The sequence below is a fragment of the Coturnix japonica genome, chromosome Z (assembly GCF_054131305.1).
Source record: "Coturnix japonica strain WE chromosome Z, WE-NBRP24, whole genome shotgun sequence".
In the NCBI taxonomy this organism is placed as follows: domain Eukaryota; kingdom Metazoa; phylum Chordata; class Aves; order Galliformes; family Phasianidae; genus Coturnix; species Coturnix japonica.
The window spans coordinates 40953675-40973404 of NC_140702.1; the positions used below are offsets into that span (position 1 = coordinate 40953675).

Sequence of the window (19730 nt, forward strand, 5' to 3'; positions counted from 1 at the left end):
ATTGTTAATATTATCATATTTTTTCTATCTTCAGGGCAGCCTTTCAATAAACATGAGTTTAAAAGGTGAAGTTTACTTTCTGCTCCAGGAAAGTTAAAGCTTTGATACCAGTTTTTATATTGTGCATGGGAACAAGTGCTGCCATAAAATTATGACTGTTGGCAGTAACACATGGAAACCTAGCCAACAGACCATGCAAACATACAATAATCATAATAATGAGGTATGTAAAAAAACTGAAAGCAATTTCCACAGCAGTCAAACTATACTTACCAGACAGACAGATCTGTGGTAGTCTGATAAGGTAATATCAATGCAATTGCAGAATAAATTGCCATGGTAGGAGAAAACAGCAATTAAAACAGAGTATTTTATTACAGTTGGCATTTAAAAATGGGTCAATGTAATTAATTTTTATTTAAAAATAAAAATACATGTGATCACAGTAGACAACTATAGTCAATTATGTAGAATAATACTTATCTAGTCAGTTTGATTTGAATCTGAGCAGTGAATGAATTAATGTTCTCACCTTCAGAATAACAGTTGGGAGCTTAACATCTCATTTCAAACTTGTTCCTGATGCTTACAGAAATTGTCATAGAGTAGGTCCCTCCCCTCTCTCAGCTTACTGCTCTTTGGCTATGCAGACTTGCATACACCTTGCTGACACCAGGCCGTATTATCAAAGTAGCAAATGCAGCTGGGATACAGTACTTGGCACTTAATAATTTATAAAATTCTCTAAACTTTCTGATAAAATTTTAAGGTCTGTTGTTTGGCAGTTCACATCCATAACATGTTGAAGGAGCTAAAGGTACAGAAGAGCAGAGTCATGGTTGTAGATAAGCATAAAAACTGTGAAGTGGCTGCCAATGCCTTTTCAACCTGAAACTTTTCTTCTGCATCCCTCTTAATGTATTTACGCTGATCTAAATATCAACAATGTCTGTGCAGGACTGTGTTTCCTGTAGCCTTTACATAGCCCACTGAATAACAGTGACCACAGCGGCACTAATGGAAACCTCGCAGCAGGTTTCCAAGCATGTCATGCAGCCTCCTCAAGCAGTATCAGTAAAAAGCCTCCAGCAAACTTCTTAGGTGGAACAGAATCCACTCAGGCCCACCATACAGCATGCAAGCATATTATTTCCAGAAGATCTGGCAGACTGCCTTTATCCATCAGCTTAGAGCAAAGCATTATTATAAGCATAATTTCTCCTCTTTTTTGTAGTACAATTCGGGTCATACAGAGGCTATACAAAGTAGGTTGATACAATCACCAGTTAGGAACGGCCTCAAGAGTGTACCTCAGTGCAGTTGTCCAGCAGGCAGCGATTCCATTTTCCAGCAAGTTTCAAAGATTTAGGTCTTGTGTTCTTTCCATGGAACAATATGAATATTTTCAAACCATGGACTTAGGCTGAAACTTCCACCATTCTGAGTTTGAGCTTGAGCTCTCCCTCTCTCCCACACTTTCTCTTACTAATAGCAAATCTATCTCAAGAGTAAGTGGATTAGCTTGACTTTGATAGAGGCAGTCAAATTCCTTGTTAGATGTGTAACAAATCAGAAAAATCAAAATGATCTGTTAAAAACAAATAGCACAAAAACTGAACGGTCTGGAAAGGCTAACCAACAGGAAAAGATCTGGCTGACCCAGGAGACAGAGAAGAAACTCTTTGAAGTACTCTGCTAGTAAAGGGTGATTGATCATGTAACTATTTTTGGCTTCAGTACCCACTAGCTGTGAAGTCTATTCCAAATTCATGAGTGCTTTTTCATATAAAAACAAACACTGATTACTTTTTACCTACATGTGATGGTCCAAGCTACACATACCACTCATCTTATTTCCATATATGACAACTTCACTGTGCAAAGTTCTCTCTCCTTTGTCAAACAAACTATAGTTACTGCCCTAATAACTCTCTAGTTTGACACTTAGTTTAAAATAAGTGCTAGAAGTGGCTATATTTAGAGAACAATCTGGTATTGATATAAATTCTCTCATGTTTCCACTTAAGCTCACAAGAATATTCTTGGCCAGGAAACAAAACGCTCTGCAAAAGGCCTCAAGAATTAAAATGCAAAGCAATGACTAGATAAGTACCAGCAAAGATTCATGGGTTTGGACACTTTCTGCTTGTTACTAAACATCAATTAACCTTAATGTAAGCAATAGCTTTGATAAGCATTGCCTAGCTATAAATGTATGTTTCATATTTGAAATGCTAAAGCAACAACTTAAAATTAAGCATTCATATAGTTACATGTAAATTTTAAAGGATGTATATGAATATCTTAATAACTGGTTTGCTAGAAGTAAGTACTGTGAAGCTGAATATGCAACGGTAGATTCAGATACTAAGCAAGCCAGTTCTGATACACACATGAAAATAAATTGTACTTCTCAGGTCAACAGAGTGATCATTTTATATGTCCTACACTTTTTCATGTCTTCAAGGGGTACTCTGTGGTGAAATGATCAAGTAAACTGGATTTCTTAAATTTTTGCTGTAATAGGTATATCTTAAAAATCTGGATACCCACATGCTTGTATTCACAGTTTGCATTTGTCTAGGTACAGTAACACTCAAGGCAACCTTTACCTCCTCTTATAAACATTTATAAATTAAAACAACTACAAATGAATTTACACTTAGGAAGACCATAACCATTGATCCCCCAATTGCTCAGCAGGCTCAGATTTGCTTACAGTTATGGAATTACACTTCTGCGGCCCAAAAATTGAGCAGTACTAAAAGATTCACACTTTTTTTGCTCCCTTCCCTGCTATTTTGAATAATTTCCCAATTGAACTCTTAAGAGTGGCACCATAAGATAGGGCTCTGTAATGGAATATCATAGGAGTAAGATTATGTATCATATATGATATCAAGATTATCAGAATCATGTATACAATCTATTCACAGACTCGCAGAATGGCTAAGGAAGGGACCTGAATGACCACCTACCTCCAGTCTCTCTGCCTAGAGCATGCTGCCCAGGCCTTGAACATCTCCAGGGATGGAGCTTCCTCAGCTTGGGTAATCAGCTATGATCTTCCTTGGATGACGCAGAAAAACCTTGGTCTCTAAGACACTAAGTTTGTGAAGCATGGCTTGACATACAGAAATGTGTTTTTAAGCCCTTGGTCTTTTGGTTCCAGCACCTACTTAAAAAATTAAAATTTCTGTGACTGCTAGCCACATGTATATAAATGTTTAAGGCAGGAAATAGATTTCTCTGTTTGCTAACCATCTGGCACACAGGGAAAGTGAAAACATACATGCTAAGAGGAGACAATAATAATAAATATTGATAATGAGTAAATACTTATAATGAAGGTCAGCTTGGGGATAGAAGGCCTTGGAGAGTAAAGGCCTCTATTTACACAACAGATGCAAAGCAGACAGCACAGCTCTATCTCCTTAGCCTCTTGCCTAAACATATCTTGATCTTCTGAAAGCAACCCAAAACCCATACCCACTAATTCATCTGCTGCCCTGATGACTACACAAAACTTTGATGCCAATTACTGTCAGCTCTGTCCCTTGGCCTTAAATGAACTCAGCTCACTTTGACTAAACAGCTACAAGATGGCACTTTCAGACAAGGAGATTCATTTTCAGAAACATCTGCCAAGACCGGCTAGATGCAGACGAAATATTTTACTAAAGCTTCCCCAACAACAGGACCCCAAAGACCATTTCTGCAATGCTGACTTCCAGCTGGTTAGCCTCCGGTCTCTGTTGGTGCCCAGGGTTATTAATCCCATGAAGTTCCCCTTGTTGAACTGCATGAGCTTCCTGTCAGACCATTTTTTCCAGGCTGTTGAGTTCCCTCTGGATGGCAGCATGACCCTCTGCCACATCAGACATTCCCCCCACTTTTGTGCAATCAGCAAAGTTGCTGAGGGTGCACTCTACCCCATCCAACACAGATCATTAGTAAAGATGGCAAACAGTCAGACTGAGAATTGACCCTTCATGTACAGTACTAATTACTGGTCTCCATCTGGTATTTTTGCCACTGAGCACCACCCTTTGAGCTTGTAAATTCAGGCAATCCCTCATGCTTACCCAGCTCATATTCACCAGCTTCTCTATAAGGAGCTTACAGCTATTTAAAGTCAAACAACAGTAAAATAAAAACCTTCAGAATTTCCAGATGCATGTAATGTAAATAGGTGCTGAAAGTATTCAAAAAGAATAACGAGATGGGAAGCCCTCTTTCTTTTTTCTACAGTTTCTCACCACTTATAACACCACAGCTTCAGCCACTAAGTTTCCAGTTAGTTTTCCAGCAAGAGAAGCCAAGACTTGGTATTTCTAAACTGTTTGAAAATAAAGTGCCATAGTACACCAAAGTGACAAATTATCTTTCTTCCTCTTTGAAAGCAGTTGTAAAGCGCGTTTGGCCATTTCTACTGTCCATTTGCAGCAGCCATGCCACAAGACATATTTATGTATTTCTACATAACCATCCCTTGTTGCTTTCCCTGTAACTACATCTCTAAGAATACAGTCTTGCAAATATCAGTAGTAATAAAACAAAAAAAAACTTGAAGAATAGAAAAACTAAGGCAGAACTCATTGGTTTCAATTCTGATAGGCTGAGGTACATTCTCTCCTCTGGTGGGGGGAGACTCCTGTGATGTTTAATGATACAACATGATAGACACATTATATAAAAACATGTAACATCCATTCAGCCTTTCCACGGCTCTTAGACCTGTCTTCTCCCTACCCCACACAGTGAAGAATTTGTGTCCCTCCCATCGCAGACCCTGGTTTTATGACTTCCTTCTACCCTACTATTCTCAGACTATGCCCAGAAGACCTGATGATTTTTCTGCAACATGTTGAAAAACAATTAGCATTCTTCAGTTTACCACAGCACAAAAAACATCAACTATGCTCCCAAAGGACTACCCAGTGCTCACAAGCCTTGCAGTAACCTTGAAGACTTTAACTCAGTAGTGACTTAGCCTTATTGCTACCCATACTTGAGTCTAGCCTTGTTTCTCACAGTGAGGCGTTAACCTCACCATCTTCTACTGGAGTGAAGAGATGGATCTAAAATCTCAATGAATACAATGATTTTTGCATCCTTTTCATATTTCAGAGTCCTGCATTATGGACAGAATGCTCATCTTACCTCTTGACAAACAACGTTCTACAGTGGGTTTCTCAGGTCATGTTCATTACAGCTACTGAATCATGAAAAAAAAAAGGCCTGGATAAAACAACTGTAAAAATGCAAAACTGGTCTATAAAAGGAAATGCATTTTCCTCCCAAGATCTACAAATTAGTCAAAGGGTTACAACGGACAACTTAGTTTATTCATCTCTACATCTGATCTGCTTATCATTAGAAAAGTTTCTAAAAGTTAGTCTGAAATTCATTCTTAAAATGTGTTAAAACATGATCTTTAATGATCATCAAAAACAGTGAAATACTCATTCACAGAGAAAATAGGAGGGCTTCTACTAACTTTTAGAACCTTTAACTTCCAGACATTGTTTGTATCTAATCCAGTTCACACTATTATCACACCAAAGTCTGCTTTGACTTTTGTCTAACTTGAGTGCTAGACAAAGCAGCAATCACACCCTCAGAACAGTTTTGATCATTTTATACGATGTAACACCAAAAAAAAAAAAAAAAAAGAGAGAGAGAGAGAGAGAGAGAGAGAAAAAAATCTTGGAGATGAGGAGTGACTTCCTTTGAAAACTCACTATAGTTTGGCATATGACAGCTGTAATCTGCACTTCCATTTCATAGGATCATGGAATCATAGAATGGCTTGGGTTGAAAGGGACCTCAAGGATCATGAATCTCCAACACGCCCCACCACAGGCAGGGCTGTCATCCTCCCTATTTAATAGTAGACCAGGCTGCCCAGGACCCCATCCAACTTGGCGTTGAACACCTCCAAGGACAGGGCATCCACAACCTCTCTGGGCAGCCTGTTCCAGCACCTCACCACTCTCATAGTAAAGAGCTTCCCCCTGACATCCAACCTAAATCTTCCTTCCTTCAACTTAAAACCATTTCCCTTGTCCTGCCATTATCTACCTTTTCAAAGAGATGAACTACATTGCTGTAGTTCTTCTGACATTTTTAGTATGAAAAATTGCTTAGCAGTCCAGTAAATGTGCATACAGTCAGAGCAGAGTCTCTTTAAGTGTTTTCAATGACTTTTTTGCCTCCATCTCTGATAACTGCTTGCCACAGAGTCCTCAAAAGATTGGTTCAGAAGGACAGGATTCAGGAAGCAATGTCCTTCCCTCTGTGAGCAAAAATCAGGTTTGTGTCCACCTGGGGAATCTGAATATCGACAAGCCTATGGGTCCCAATGGATCCCAGAGTCCTAAGCAAATCAGCTATTACAGTCACCAAGGCTCTCTCAATGATATTTGAAAAGTCATAGCAGTCCAGTAAAGTCCCCAGTGGCTGGAAAAGAAGGCAACATAACACCTATTTTTAGGAAGGGTAAAAAGGATGACCCTGGGAACTACTTACCTGTCAGTCTCTCCTTTGTGCCAGGAAAGATCGTGGAGCAGATCCTCCTGGAAGCTATTCTAAGACATAAAGAAGTCAAGGCAGTGATACGGGAGAAGCAGCATGGCTTCATCAAGGGCAAGACCTGCCTCACCAACCTGTCTGCCTTCTAAGATAGTGTAACTCTATCAATGGACAAGGGAAGAGTCGCTGATGTCACACTTCAGTGAGGCCTTTAACACTGTACCCAAAACATCCCTCTCTACAGACTGTAAAGATATCATAGCATCATAGAATTGTTAAGATTGGAAAAGACCTCTGAGATCACCACGTCCAACCCTAACCCATTGCACAGTTCCCATTGAGCCATGTCCCTTAGTGCCATATCTGCATGGTTCTGGATGAAGAACTGGCTGCAGAATCCAGAGTAGCAGTCAGTGGTTTGAGGTGTAGATGGAGATCAGTGACAAGTGGTGTCCCTTAGAAGTCAGTGCTGGGACCTATAACTCTTTAGTATCTTCATCAGTGACACTGACAGAGGGGTCAAGTGCACCTTCAGCAAGTTTGCAGATGATACCAAGCTGCATGGTGTGGTCAACATGCCTGAGGGACAGGATGCCATTCAGACAGACTAGACAGCCTGAGAAGAGGGCATCAGTGAACTTCAAAACATTCAACAAAACTAAGTGCAAGGTCTCACGTGTGGGTTGAGGCCAGCCCTGCTGAAAACAACTTGGAGGTACTGGTGGATGGGAAGCTGAACATGAGTCAGCAATGTACCCTCAAAGACCAGAAAGCCAACAGTGTCCTCAGCTGCATCAAAAGATGCATGGCCAGCAGACTGAGGGAGGTGAGGTACTCTTCTCTGTACTGGTGAGGCCTCACCTGGATTACTGTGTCCAGATGCAGAGTCCTCAGTACAGGAGAGACCTGCTGGAGTGCATCCAGAGGAGGGCCACAAAAATGCTTCAGGGAATGGATCAGCCCTCCTGCAAGGACAGGCTGAGAGAGAGAAGGCTCCAGGGAGACCTGATAGCAGCTTTTCAGTATCTAAACGGGAGCTACAAGAAAGCAGGAGACACTCTTGTCAGTGGTTTACGGACTGGTTCAGCCTGGTTCCATGACTAATGGGGTGGGAGGGAAACACAGACCTACATCCTGGGAAAAGGGAAAGGGGAAAAAGAGGGAAGGGGTAGGGAGATGGGCCTAAAAACAGAACAGTGGCACCAATCTGAGGAGGAAAGCTAATTTACGAAACAGATATTAGAACGCAAGATAACACACTATAATACAATTGAAGCTAATAAATCAAATAAAATGAGAGAGAGAGTCTGAAAACTGGAGGCCTTACTCTAAGTAAGCTGAGGCAATACGGCACCTGCAACAGAGAGGAGCCAGAAGATCAAAAAGGGACGTCTCATGATCTGTGAATGGTTTTTATGTTTCCCTCTGAGTGGAAATGGTAACAGAACAGCAAACAGTCCTCTAGTAGATGTAGTTCTTCTCTTCTGGGACAGGTACCCAGAGCTGGAGCATTAACTCGTTAATTCCCAGTGCACTACATGATATTATGATGTGGAATACTGATAATAAAATATCATAAAACTATGACAATTCTTCAGCAGGGTTTGTGGTGATAGGGTAGGGAGGAATGGTTTCAGACTTAAGGAAGGGAGATTTAGGTTGGATATAAGGAAAACATTTTTTACAGTGAGGGTGGTGAGGCACTGGAACAGGATGTCCAGAGATGCAGTCTCATTCTTGGAGACATTCATAGCCAACCTGGTCCAGGTTCTGAGCAGCCTGACAGATCTACGGATGTCTGCATTCACAGAAGGGGAGTCAGACTAGATGATCTGCAAAATTTCCTTCGAACAATAAGGATTTTGTGATTCTATGATTCGTAACATTCTATATAAGGGCATTCAGGCTGATTCTGCTACAACTCTGCACAGAGCCTGATATACAAAGTGAACAAATAAGATTCTTTTACTAGCAAAAATGCTTTTTAGGCAACTGTGGTCACCCTTCCATGTAAGCATGAACTTTTTTTCTGCACTCAGTACACATCTTGACCCACGCTCCACAATTTATTGTGGAAATAGACAGTCATTCTTACACTTCCCTCAGAAAAACAAACTGGCAAACAGCTGGCTCTCCTTTTTCAGGATAATTACCTATGCAGAGCAGTAAGCTCAATGACCACAAAGTGGTTTAGACTGTCTGTCAGCAGTTTCATTCACTGCCTATACATAAGAATTCATGCTCTGCATGTACCCTGAAATTGCTAGAAAGAAACCTCAGTTCAAATCCTTCAAATCTTTCATTTTGCATAAAATTGAAGACACTTCTAGCTGTTTTCAGCACATGATATTGCAGGTTTATAGAAGCATTTTAGCTAACTTCAACAATAAGGTCCACATCCGTCCTGTGTATACAATAAGCTGAAAATATATTACAGGATCACAGGGCTTGAAAGGGACCACAAGAGATCACCAAATCCCGCACTGCTGCTAAGGCAGGAGCCCTACAATTGGTTGCACAGGTAGGCATCCAGACAGGTCTTGAATCCCTCCACAGAAGGAGACTCTACAACCTCTATGTGCCACCTGTTCCCGTGCTCTGTCACTCTTAAAGTGAAGACATTCTTCCACATATAAGTTTTAGGCCATTCTTCCTTGTCCTATCGCTACACACCATTAAGAAGAGCCGGGCCTCATCCATTGGCCACCCCAGCTCCCTGTAGATCATTTGTAAACCTTACCCAGTTCCGCCCTCAGTCTTTTTTTACTGAGGCTGAACAGACCCAGGTCACTCAGCCCTTCCTCTTAAAGGAGATGCTCCAGTCCCTTCATCATCTTTGTGGCCTTCTGCTGGGCTCCATCTAGGAGATCCCTGTTTTTCTGAACTGGGGAGCCCAGACTGGACATAGCAGTCTAAATGTGGCCTCACCAGGCCAGAGTAAAAGGAAGGATTATCTCCCTCAACCTGCTAGCTATGCTTGTTTTAATGCAACCCAGGATACCATTAGCCTTCTTGGCCACAAGGGCACACTGCTGGTTCATGGTCAGCTTGTTGTCCACCAGGACACCCATGTCCTTCTCCACAAAGCTCATCTCCAGCAGGTCACCCACTAATCTGTTCTGATGCATGCAGTTATTCCTCCCAAGATGCAAAACTCTAAACTTGCTCTTGTTAAAGCTCATCAGATTCCTATGGACCCAACTCTCCAGTATATGCAGGTCTTGTTGAATGGTAGCACTGCCTTCCAGTGTGCCAGCCACTCCTCCCAGCTTTGTATCATCAGCAAACTTGCTGAGATTAGTCTATCCCGTCATCCAGGTCATGGGTGAAGACACTGAACCAAATCCAGCACACATCCCTGAGTAACACCACTGGTTACAGGCCTCCAACCAAATTCTGTACCACAGATGACAACCCTCAGAGCTCTGCCAGTCAAATAGTCCTTAGTCCACCTCACTTTCTAAGTTTTATGTTGTAGTTTTGTGATTTTTGTTGTCGGTATTCCACATCAGAACATCACATAAAACAGTGGGAGTTAAAGAGTCAATGTTCTGGTTCAGTGCACTGCCTTTTTTGGGCATTCTGGGTCCTCAGATGGGAGGGGAGGAATGGTATTCCCATAGGACCTGGCACGCAGAGGAAGAAAGGTGGAGCTCCTGGCAGGACACCAGCTGCTCTCTCAGTTTGCTGCGAAGAAAAGCACGTGCTTCCCCTGCAGTCTGCTAGCGTAAAACCTTGCATTTTTGGACACTCTTGTCTCTCTCATTTTGTTTGATTTTGTTGTATTTAGTAAATCACCATTCCTCCTCAGATTGCTGCTGTTTTTTTTTGTTTTTTTTTTGTTAGACCCACCTGCTATCTCCCAATCTTTCCACATCCCCCCCTCTCCCAGAATACACGGCCCGCAACGTGCCCTGCCTCATGGGCCAGGGCCGGTCGCACTGCACCGCTAAAAGGTAGGATAGTTTCTTTTTTTCCCTCCCTTTTGTCTCCCTCTGGGCTTTTTTGCCCCTACCATGGACTCAGATCTAGAAATAACTCCATGACATTTTATAACAAGGATGTTGTGAGAGAGTGTCAGACACCTTGCTGAAGTCAAGGTACACAACATCCACTGCTCTTCCCCCATCTACCCAGACAGTATGACATCACAGAAGGCTACCAGGTTGGTCCAGCATGATTTCCCCTTAGTTAACCCATACTGACTACTCCTGATAAACTTCTTTCAGCTGCTTGGAGAGGACATCCAGAACAAGTTGTTCCATTACCTTTGCAGGGATGAAGGTGAGGCTGACTGGCCTGTAGTTTCCAAGATCTTCTTGCCCTTTTTGGAGACTGGAGTTACATTGGCTATATATATTCATATTAACATATTCCCGTTAATGGAGAAGAAAACAGCACAATGCTGGACTAATCTCTTAACCTCAGTCACTATCCTTTCATCAGTCAGCCACAGTAGCTGTCATTTCAGGCACAAATCACCTTTCTCTTCAGTATTTGCCTGACACAGGCTCATACAGACTTGGGGCATAGTCACCTTGCCAAGGTGCAACACTGGTCTGTCTGGACAGGTTGTACAAATGCAACCAGCACATACAATTCCATGATAACTCAAAGCTAGCTCAGGATATGTCCGTATGAGCTGAAGTCTTATATAGAGTGACTGCTACAGATTCATAGCTAGTTTTTCATGTCCGTAGTGCACAGCTGGCATATGTGAAGCTGCAATCCATTTTCTAGTAAATGTAGTTTATGGTGCTGCATCAGTAGTAGAGGGTGTTTCATCCTTGAATTATAAACTTTGTTACTTGGAGGGAATCAGTTTTCCTCTGGGGTAGCACGTCAACAGCTTGTTTGATTGAACCAATTTAACCTCCACCACCTGCTCCAAACACTCTTTTGACTCACACAATTGCTAGTTTTTTGAAGGGGTTGTTCAAATTCTTGTGGTAAATTGCCTATTTTCAGTTGTTTACAAGATATTAAGTCCAATCCACTGTGAGTGGTCGCAGGTACATTCAGACAGGAATTTTTAAAACTGCCCTCTCCATCTTCCACAGCCCTGTGTAAAATGCACGAAAATAGTGTGTTGATTCTGTAAGTGCTGAATCACTAGCAGCTGTAAGTGAAAATACACTTCTGAAGACATTTCTGCCCTGTGGAGGAGGAGGAATGCTTTGAAACTCATCTCTCATGCAGTGATTCACTGATAATAACTTAGGATTTGTTTGTTCTCCAGTGCAAATTGAAAGCCAAGACTTATCAGCAGTCTCAGACACAGCCAGCTGCTGATGAAGCCCTCCGTGAATGCAAAGTGCACTTGGCCATCTTTTAGCACAAGCTGAGCAAAAAGTGAGCTAATCACCATAATTAAGACATAATCCAATATAAATGTCTACCCTGAAGCCAAGAACAGGAAGTTATACTTGAGCAAGCACAATGTCAGATGTCCTACTCATGTCAACAAGACAAGGGTAAGGCTGGGACAAAGCTGAAACCTACATAGTAGGATATGTAGTATTATTAAGCTGTTGGTAGTCTGAACAAGAAAACTGCAAAAGAAAGGCAAGCTAACTCAAACACAAGAGACGCAGCTGAGCAGTAGACATCATGTGATATGATATGATATAGAGTCACTGATGTCATCTACTTGGATTTCTGCAAGGCCTTTGACATACTTCCGCACCACATCCTTATCACTAAATTGGAGAGATCTGAAGGCTAGACTCTTCCAAGAATTAAGAACTGGCTTGATGGTCACAGTCAGAGAGCTGTAGTCAACACCTCTAGATCTAGCTGGAGGCCAGTGCTGAGTGGTGTCACCCAGCACAGTTTGTGCTGTGACCAATCCTTTCAACATCTCATCCACAATTCAGACAGTGGCATAGAATGTATTATTAGGAAGTTTGTTGACTGCACTAATCTGAGTGGTGTACTTGGTACAAGAGAAGGAAGAGATACCATCCAGAGGCACATAGGAAAGCTGGAGAAGTTGACCTGTGATAACCTAAGGAGATTCAACAAGGCCAAGTGCAAAGTGTCACACTTGAGTTTGGACAATCCCAGAGATGTATAGATTAGTAGAAGGACTCATTGAGAGCAGGCCTGCAGAGAAGGACTTGGGGGTCCTGATGGACAAAAAGCTGGACATGAATCAGCAGTGTGTGCTCACTGCCTGTAAGGCCAACTGCATCCTGGTCTACATCAGAACAGGGGTGCACAGCAGGGAGAGGGAAGTGACTGTCCCTCTCTGTTCTGCCCTTGTGAGACCCCATCAAGGTACTGAGTCCAAGCATGGGGCCCCAAGGTCAAAACAGATGAGGAGCTGTTGGAGTGGTTCTAGAGAAGGGCCACAAAGATGACCAGAGGGCTGCAGCACCTCTCTTACAAAGAAAGGATGAGGGAGCTGAGGTAGTCCAGGGAAGGCTCTGGAGAAATCTCACCGATTCTTTCCAGTACTCAAAGGGAGCTTAATACTAAAAATATATCAATTGAGACATGAGATATTAAGTTACACAAAGTTCCAGAATTTTAGGAGGAAAGCAACACACAGAATTGCACATTTAGCACAAAAGAGCCAGATGCTTTACAGCCGCATGAACTAGCAGTTATAGCTTCAGCACTTCAGTACCACATAACTTATTCTACAAGGACTGTTCTGAGAGTAATGCCTCTATTTTATCGTGTTTGCCCATGACATCAGAGGTGAATGTTGGTGGTAAGGCAGCAGAAGTTGAATCTTCCCACCAGTATTCCATTATATTTCATTGATGTGTAATAGACGGCAGCAGAGGGGCAGTCTGACAATGGTGTTGGACATGGAAGTGTGTTATGGAGCAAAGATATGTCACTGAATTCCTCCATATGGAAAAAAATGGCACCCACTGACATTTACTGGCACTTGCTGAACATTTATGGAGACCAAACAATGGATGTGAGCATGGTGAGGTGATGTGTAGTGTTTTTCAGCAGTGGTGACAGCAACTTGAAAGACAAGCCATGTTCCAGATGGCCATGAACAGCCATTACACCATTAAATTAAGAGTGCCTCAATCAGCCCATCTGTGCAAATTGGCAGATTGCAATCAGGGAACTGTGAGAAAAGCTGAACATTAGATTGGCCTCAATGTGTTGGAAATGAAGACAGCAACGCTGGAATATCATAAGGTTTCCATCAAGTGGGTTGCACAAATGCTCACACAGGAAGAGAAAGAACACTACATGAAAGTTTGTCAGGACCTGTTGAACCAATATGAAACTGAAGGTGACAGCTTCCTGCATTGTCTCAGTACTGGTGATGAGACATGGTGTCACTGCTATGAACTAGAGTCAAAACAGCAGTCCATGGAGTGGTGACATCTAAATTCCCCATCAAAGTAAAAGCTCAAGACATACTCTTTTGCAGGTAAAATGATGTGCATGATCTTTTGGGATAGGAAAGGGGTGATCCTTCTGGATTTCCTGCAACCCAAATAAGCCATCAGCTCTGACAGTTACATCATGGCACCGACTGAGCTGAAGATACAAACCAGGGGAGACAGGACCAAGAACAGGAACCTTTCTCTTGCAACACAGTAACACCAAACTACCTGCCAGTTTGAAGACCAGAGATTATGTTGCCAGTCTTGGTTGAACTGTCCTACCACACACACAGTCCAGATCTGGTACCTCTTGACTTCCAACTGTCTGGGCCAATGAGAGATGGACTAAATGGACAACACTGTCCAAGCAGCAATGCAATCACTGCAGCTGTAAAACAGTGGGTCATCTCTGCCAGTACAGATTTTTATGAGCACAGCATGTAGTCTCTCGTTCATCACTGGGGAAAATGTATAGCTCATGGTGGAGTCTATGTTGAAATACAGTGTTTGAAGTTACAAATTTACCAAATAGTGTTGGTATGCTCTTTGTTGTAGTTTCCATGAAAATAAATTTGAGGCATCACTTTCAGTGACCCACACAGGTCAACACTGAAAGCTGTCTGACAACACTCTGCAGAGCAGGAAAGGTGATAGAGTCAATCTACTGATACTGCTACTAAAATATCTCCATGTTCACTGCAGCTGGTAGTGCATGTGCACATTTGACATCTGTTTTTCAGTGCACACTGCTAAGATAAAAGAACACTAATCCCTACAGTTTTCAGGAGTAACAAACGCATTTCTTACCTAGTGCTTAAATCCAAGCAAACAGATACAACACAAACTTCACTGGGGCAAATTTGAGTTGACAACCCAAACACATATCACTTCTTGCTTTATTAAGCAAGAAGTCTCCATTAAAATGACAAGTGACCGAGAATAAAACATACCCACAAACACAGGCACACAAAATGCTACGCAGCTATTCTTGGCAAGGAATGTAAACAGATTTTCCAGAGTCACAAAAAAGACGTGTCATAGTTATTGCGTCTAATGAAACTCATTTACAATATTGTTGTGTCAAGTTATGGCTGGCTATGTGCTGGACAGGGCTGAGAGGAAAGCAAAAAAGGTAGAACGACTGCAACTGACTGAAGACAGTGTTTCTTACTCTCAGTTCAGGTGGGTCCACTACTCAGAATAACTGCCTATTACATGCAGTGTCTTCCTTTGCTTTAGTGTATAAGGAAAGTAAATTATCTTCTGCTTAGTAAAGAAGATCACTATATTTACAGAGGACATGATCCTCCTGAAATAATATTAGATCTACTTCAACAAATCCTCAAGATTATTCAATGAGATCTCATCATATGAAGTTTTACACTATGTATAAAAATTAACTATGTCTTTCATTCACAACACATTACTAATGCTGACATAGAAGTACATTCCTGTGGAAACTGGCATCTGCAAAGCTGTATACCCCAAAATAACTGGGCATGAACTCATGCTAAATTTACCCACCAATGTTAGTGCTAAATAACATAGTATCTCAGATCCACAGCTGTCTTAAAATACCACAGTAGTGATGAATACATATCTCTTTTCTCAATTTCTCATCAGTTAATAGAGTCCAATGAGCTTGATTGTTGTCTTACAATGTATCTGGAGTTTGGTTGTTTTTTTTTTAACATAGATTTCCTTTTCAGAGGCCTCATGAATGCAGGAATATTCATCCTAGAACAGGAGCAATGCCTACACCTCTGAATCTAGAGAACACTGACATGTTGGTTTACCTGTACTACCAAGGCACTTGAAGATTATTTGCTTACTGTGTCCATTGTACAGACACAGATTCATCTGTTGCACTCTTGAGCGTATCAGAACAGCTACCCTTGCTTGTATTGAGTGTTTTCTTTTGGTTGTCTTTTTGCAGATTAAAATGTTGTAGGCAATTACAGTGATTAAAACTTAAGCTTAAAAAAAAAAAAAATCAAAATCTTTCTATTATAAAAAGTATAAACACATGATATATCTCTTCTTGCAGTACTACCAGAATATTAAAAAGAAGCCACATCTATTTTTAAAAAGCAGCTGAACCTTAGAAATCTACCAGTTCAAGTGAGAATGCTGTAAACAGAAGTAAAATTCAGCCTCGTACTTCCCATCTGCATCTGGCCCTTCAGAAGATACTGGCTTCCTTGGCAACAGGGAAGAAAACTTTCAAGTATGGAGTGGAAATTTCTGGACAGGGTTTTAGTTATATTTACATCATCTTGACGGTTTGGCACAGGACCACACCACCAAAAGATTTATAAGACACAATAACTTACACTGCAAGTCAGATACAACTATATTCCAAATAACATTTTAAAGTAATAACAAATTTTGAAGTAGTGCACACAGACGTGGAATAATTCAAGTTAGGCTGCCACTCTCATTCCTAATTTCCTCTGTTATACCAACAAATTACGTGCACACACAATGACTTGCAAATCCCAGAGCTTGGTACTAAAACCAGAAGCAGTTTTACTTTGTAAGAAGCATCTACAGAAGATGGATTTGTGGCACATGTGCCACGTAGATTTGGATGACCTACTGTCAACTAGATGTAGCTTTCACAATCCTGTGAATGCAATTCCTGAGAGGATTGTAACCTGCATGCAGAGTGTTTGTATGGAGTGACTTACTCTGACTAAACCGCAGAGTGCAGGAAAGAAAAATAGGGGGTGAGGGCTACAATGGAAATGCTGACAGAACTACACTGACTGAGGGTACTGGTATACCACATATCCTCCCACTTTAGTTACACATCTCTGAAAAAGCAAGATCTACAACAGAAGCTAAGCAGCTGTACTAGCCACTGGCATGCAAGACGCAAACTACATCTAAAATACTGTTCTGCAGAGCCAAAGAATACCAACTGCTGCCGATTCCAATCTGATAAAACTTCCCTGTTTCTGGAAGTACTGTGGCATGGATGGGCACAATGCTTTGCTCTGCCACCTCTGCAAATGCAACTCCTGGCACCACACAGTTCCTGGAGAGTGAATCAGTGCTCCTGCCATGTGCTGCCCATAAATCACAGAGGGGAAGTGCTGCTTCCCAGCCTGGCAGCCTGCTACAGGGCACAGCAAATGGTCACTAGATTTGCACCAGTATCTTCAAAAATACAGGAGAATCTATGCATATTCAAATAAATTAGAAGAATAAATCATTTTTATGATAAATCGTTACATTCTCCCAGCCTGCTCTAACTCAGTGCTCTGGGCACTCCCAAGCCTCGACAATTAATGTGAAAATTAATGGTTATGGTGGCTTACCTTGCTGCGTTAAAAACATTATAAGCTTCATTATAAGCTGGGTGATGGGTGGCACAATGAATTACACCTTCCTATTTTTAACGGTGCACTGATGAGGAATGATGAAGGCTATTTGTCTCTTCGTACCAATACTCAAGTTGTTATTCTTGCTGCCTGCTTTGAAGCTAAGATGCTAAGATGCTGAAACTCACAGTCCCTTTTATCACATGAACACAACTTTCACTGTATGAATGACATTACGACCATAATGCAATCAAAGATAATAATCGTTTTTGAATGCACATGTATAACTACATTGTATTTTTGTTTTTCTTCCATTCATATTCACTCTAACACTAAAACTTGGCAGATGGGAATAACAGTCACAGGAAACTTCCATATTGTTACTGAATTTTGTTTCTTTGAATGGCAGTCAGTCTTAATAAAGTCTAGTACAGCTTATCAAATGTGAACACCTTTGTTTCTATCTGAACTGTAGGTATCACAAAACAGAAGATATATACCATGAAGATACTGTTCACAGATGATCTTCTATACTGAAAACACACGAATTTCTTGAGTTGGATCCAGAATATTGTTAGGAGAAAGCAATTCTGCTTAGCACGAATATGACAGATGAGTGCTTTTCTAAGAAGAGCATACATTTCCCACAGCAGACCTGCCCAAAGGAAAATGAAAGGAGGAGGCTCCTGGGGCTTCCTGCAGAAAGAAACCTGTGTGGAGGAACCCGTGCGGGGAAAGGTGGACAGCAGCGCCCGAGAGGCGACCGGCAGGCACCGGTGTGAGGTGACACAGAGTGTGGCCGGGGCTCTGGGGGAGGTTCGGCAGCTCCGCACGCCCAGGCTCGCCGCGCACTTACCTTCGCCGTGCAGCGCCCAGGGCAGATGCGCGTAGTCCCACTCGTAGCCACAGGCGCTGTCCTCAAAGGCGCAGGACCCAGGCGAGAGCGGCGCGGCCCGGGCCAGCGGGAGAGCTGCGGGGACAAAGCGAGCCCGGTCACGGATACGGCCCCTACAGTGTGCGCGGGGACCCCGGGCTGAGTGCCGCCGCCGCCCGGACAGCGCCTCCCCCGCGGCCCCGCTTACCGTGCAGGGCGAGCAGGCACAGCCGCAGCATCTTCTGCGCCGGGCAGCCAGGGCTGGCGGCGGCGGCGGGGCGGGAGAACGAGAGGGAAGAAGGGAGCGCGGGGGCGCGGCCGCGCTCAGCCCGGGGCTACAGCGGGGGCAAAGCGCGGCCCCGCGCACCCCGGCGGGGCACGGGGAGGGAACCTCGGCCGCGGGAAGGGCGGGGAGGGGCGGGGGGAGCGGCCACAGCCCACCCGGGGGCGCGGGCGGCTCCGGGGGGAGTGTCGGTGCGGCCGCGTGGGGCAACCTGCTGCGGGCGGCTGGGAGGGCGGCGGGGCTGTGCGCCGCGGCCTGCGCACGTTGCCTTCGTCCTGCCTGGGCACCGCGAGAGCAGCCCGTGTTCTGCGCCGTGCTTCTCCACGGGCTGCTACGCTCTCGCCTCTCACGCACTCGGTACCCCGCCGGGTACCCTCACTGCCGGAGGAGGGAGCCGCTGGAGCCTTGCCCAGCTCCAGCCGGTGCTGGGCTCCAGCCTTCGGGGCTCGATAACCCCCAAGGCTGGAGCCAACAACGTCCCGCGGCCTCCTGACCTGCGCTCACAGCAAATCACTTGCAGCGTGCGTCTCCTTCACCCCCGAATACCCTGGAGCGGCCCCTTCTCCCGGCTGAACCTCCCCTCACAGGGCACGACCTCCAGCCCCACCGCCCCAGGGCCTGCCCTCCCCTCCTCTCCTGCCCTTTTGGGGTGTATTGTGCTGTGGGTGCAGCCCTTGCCCTCCCTGTCTGTGGGGCTGTTCCCACTGCCCCAGGCCTTCTCGTCTACCCTGACTCAGCTCCATGCCACCAGCACCCCTGAGCTGTGCCCCCACCCCCCCAGCCCTGAGTCTCTGCAGGACCCTGCCTCCCGTCTGCTGCTCTCAGCCTTTACCCTCGCTGTATCTCCTGGCTCCTCACCCGCCCTCCACAGTTCAGGCCCCTCAGCAGCTTTACTGCCTCGACCTTGCCAAGTCCACCAGCAGCCCCATGTCACTGGAACAATAGCACGTGTGCCCTCACTCCCTCCTCCAGATCACATCCTGTGGCAGCCCCATGCAGCACAGACTGAGGCCCCTGCCCTCCAGTTCAGTAGGCTTGCAAATATCCCTTCTCTCTTGTTTCAGGAGTTGTTGTGCAACACGGTATCTCTGATAAAAAGCAGTTTTTATTCGCGATTGCAATGGCGGGCGCCCTGATTGCAGAAGCGCACTTATGGACATGATGTTACAGTTTTTATACCTTTTCTCCCAGATGTTTTCCCCTCCCATCTCCCCTTTGGTTGGGTATTACAATTTTACCCGAGGTTTGCATTTGTTAAATTTGTTAGTTCACTTGCTATCTTGTCAGTCGCCATCCTGCTGTTTCTGTCTCCAAGATGTCTCGGTACTCTTATCGTATTGATATGTTGATTG

General features: G+C 43.7%; 1 protein-coding gene across 3 annotated transcripts in view; it reads right to left on the reverse strand.

Moving 5' to 3' along the window:
- MAMDC2 (MAM domain containing 2) overlaps positions 1–18723 on the reverse strand; it is a 58386-nt gene extending 39663 nt beyond the window's left edge. For 2 of the 3 annotated variants that reach the window (XR_014939147.1, XM_085528221.1), the window contains exons 1-2: positions 18304–18655; positions 18078–18191 (exon numbers count right to left, since the gene is read on the reverse strand). Coding sequence is in view for 2 of the 3 variants with exons in the window: in XM_085528221.1 (XP_085384347.1) it covers positions 18078–18191; positions 18304–18334 (145 nt within the window). In the remaining variant the exon portion in view is untranslated. Of the gene's footprint in view, positions 1–18077; positions 18192–18303 lie in introns of all 3 variants that reach the window. The other variant, XM_015849145.3, reaches the window with a different exon arrangement.
- Positions 18724–19730: the final 1007 nt, after the last annotated feature.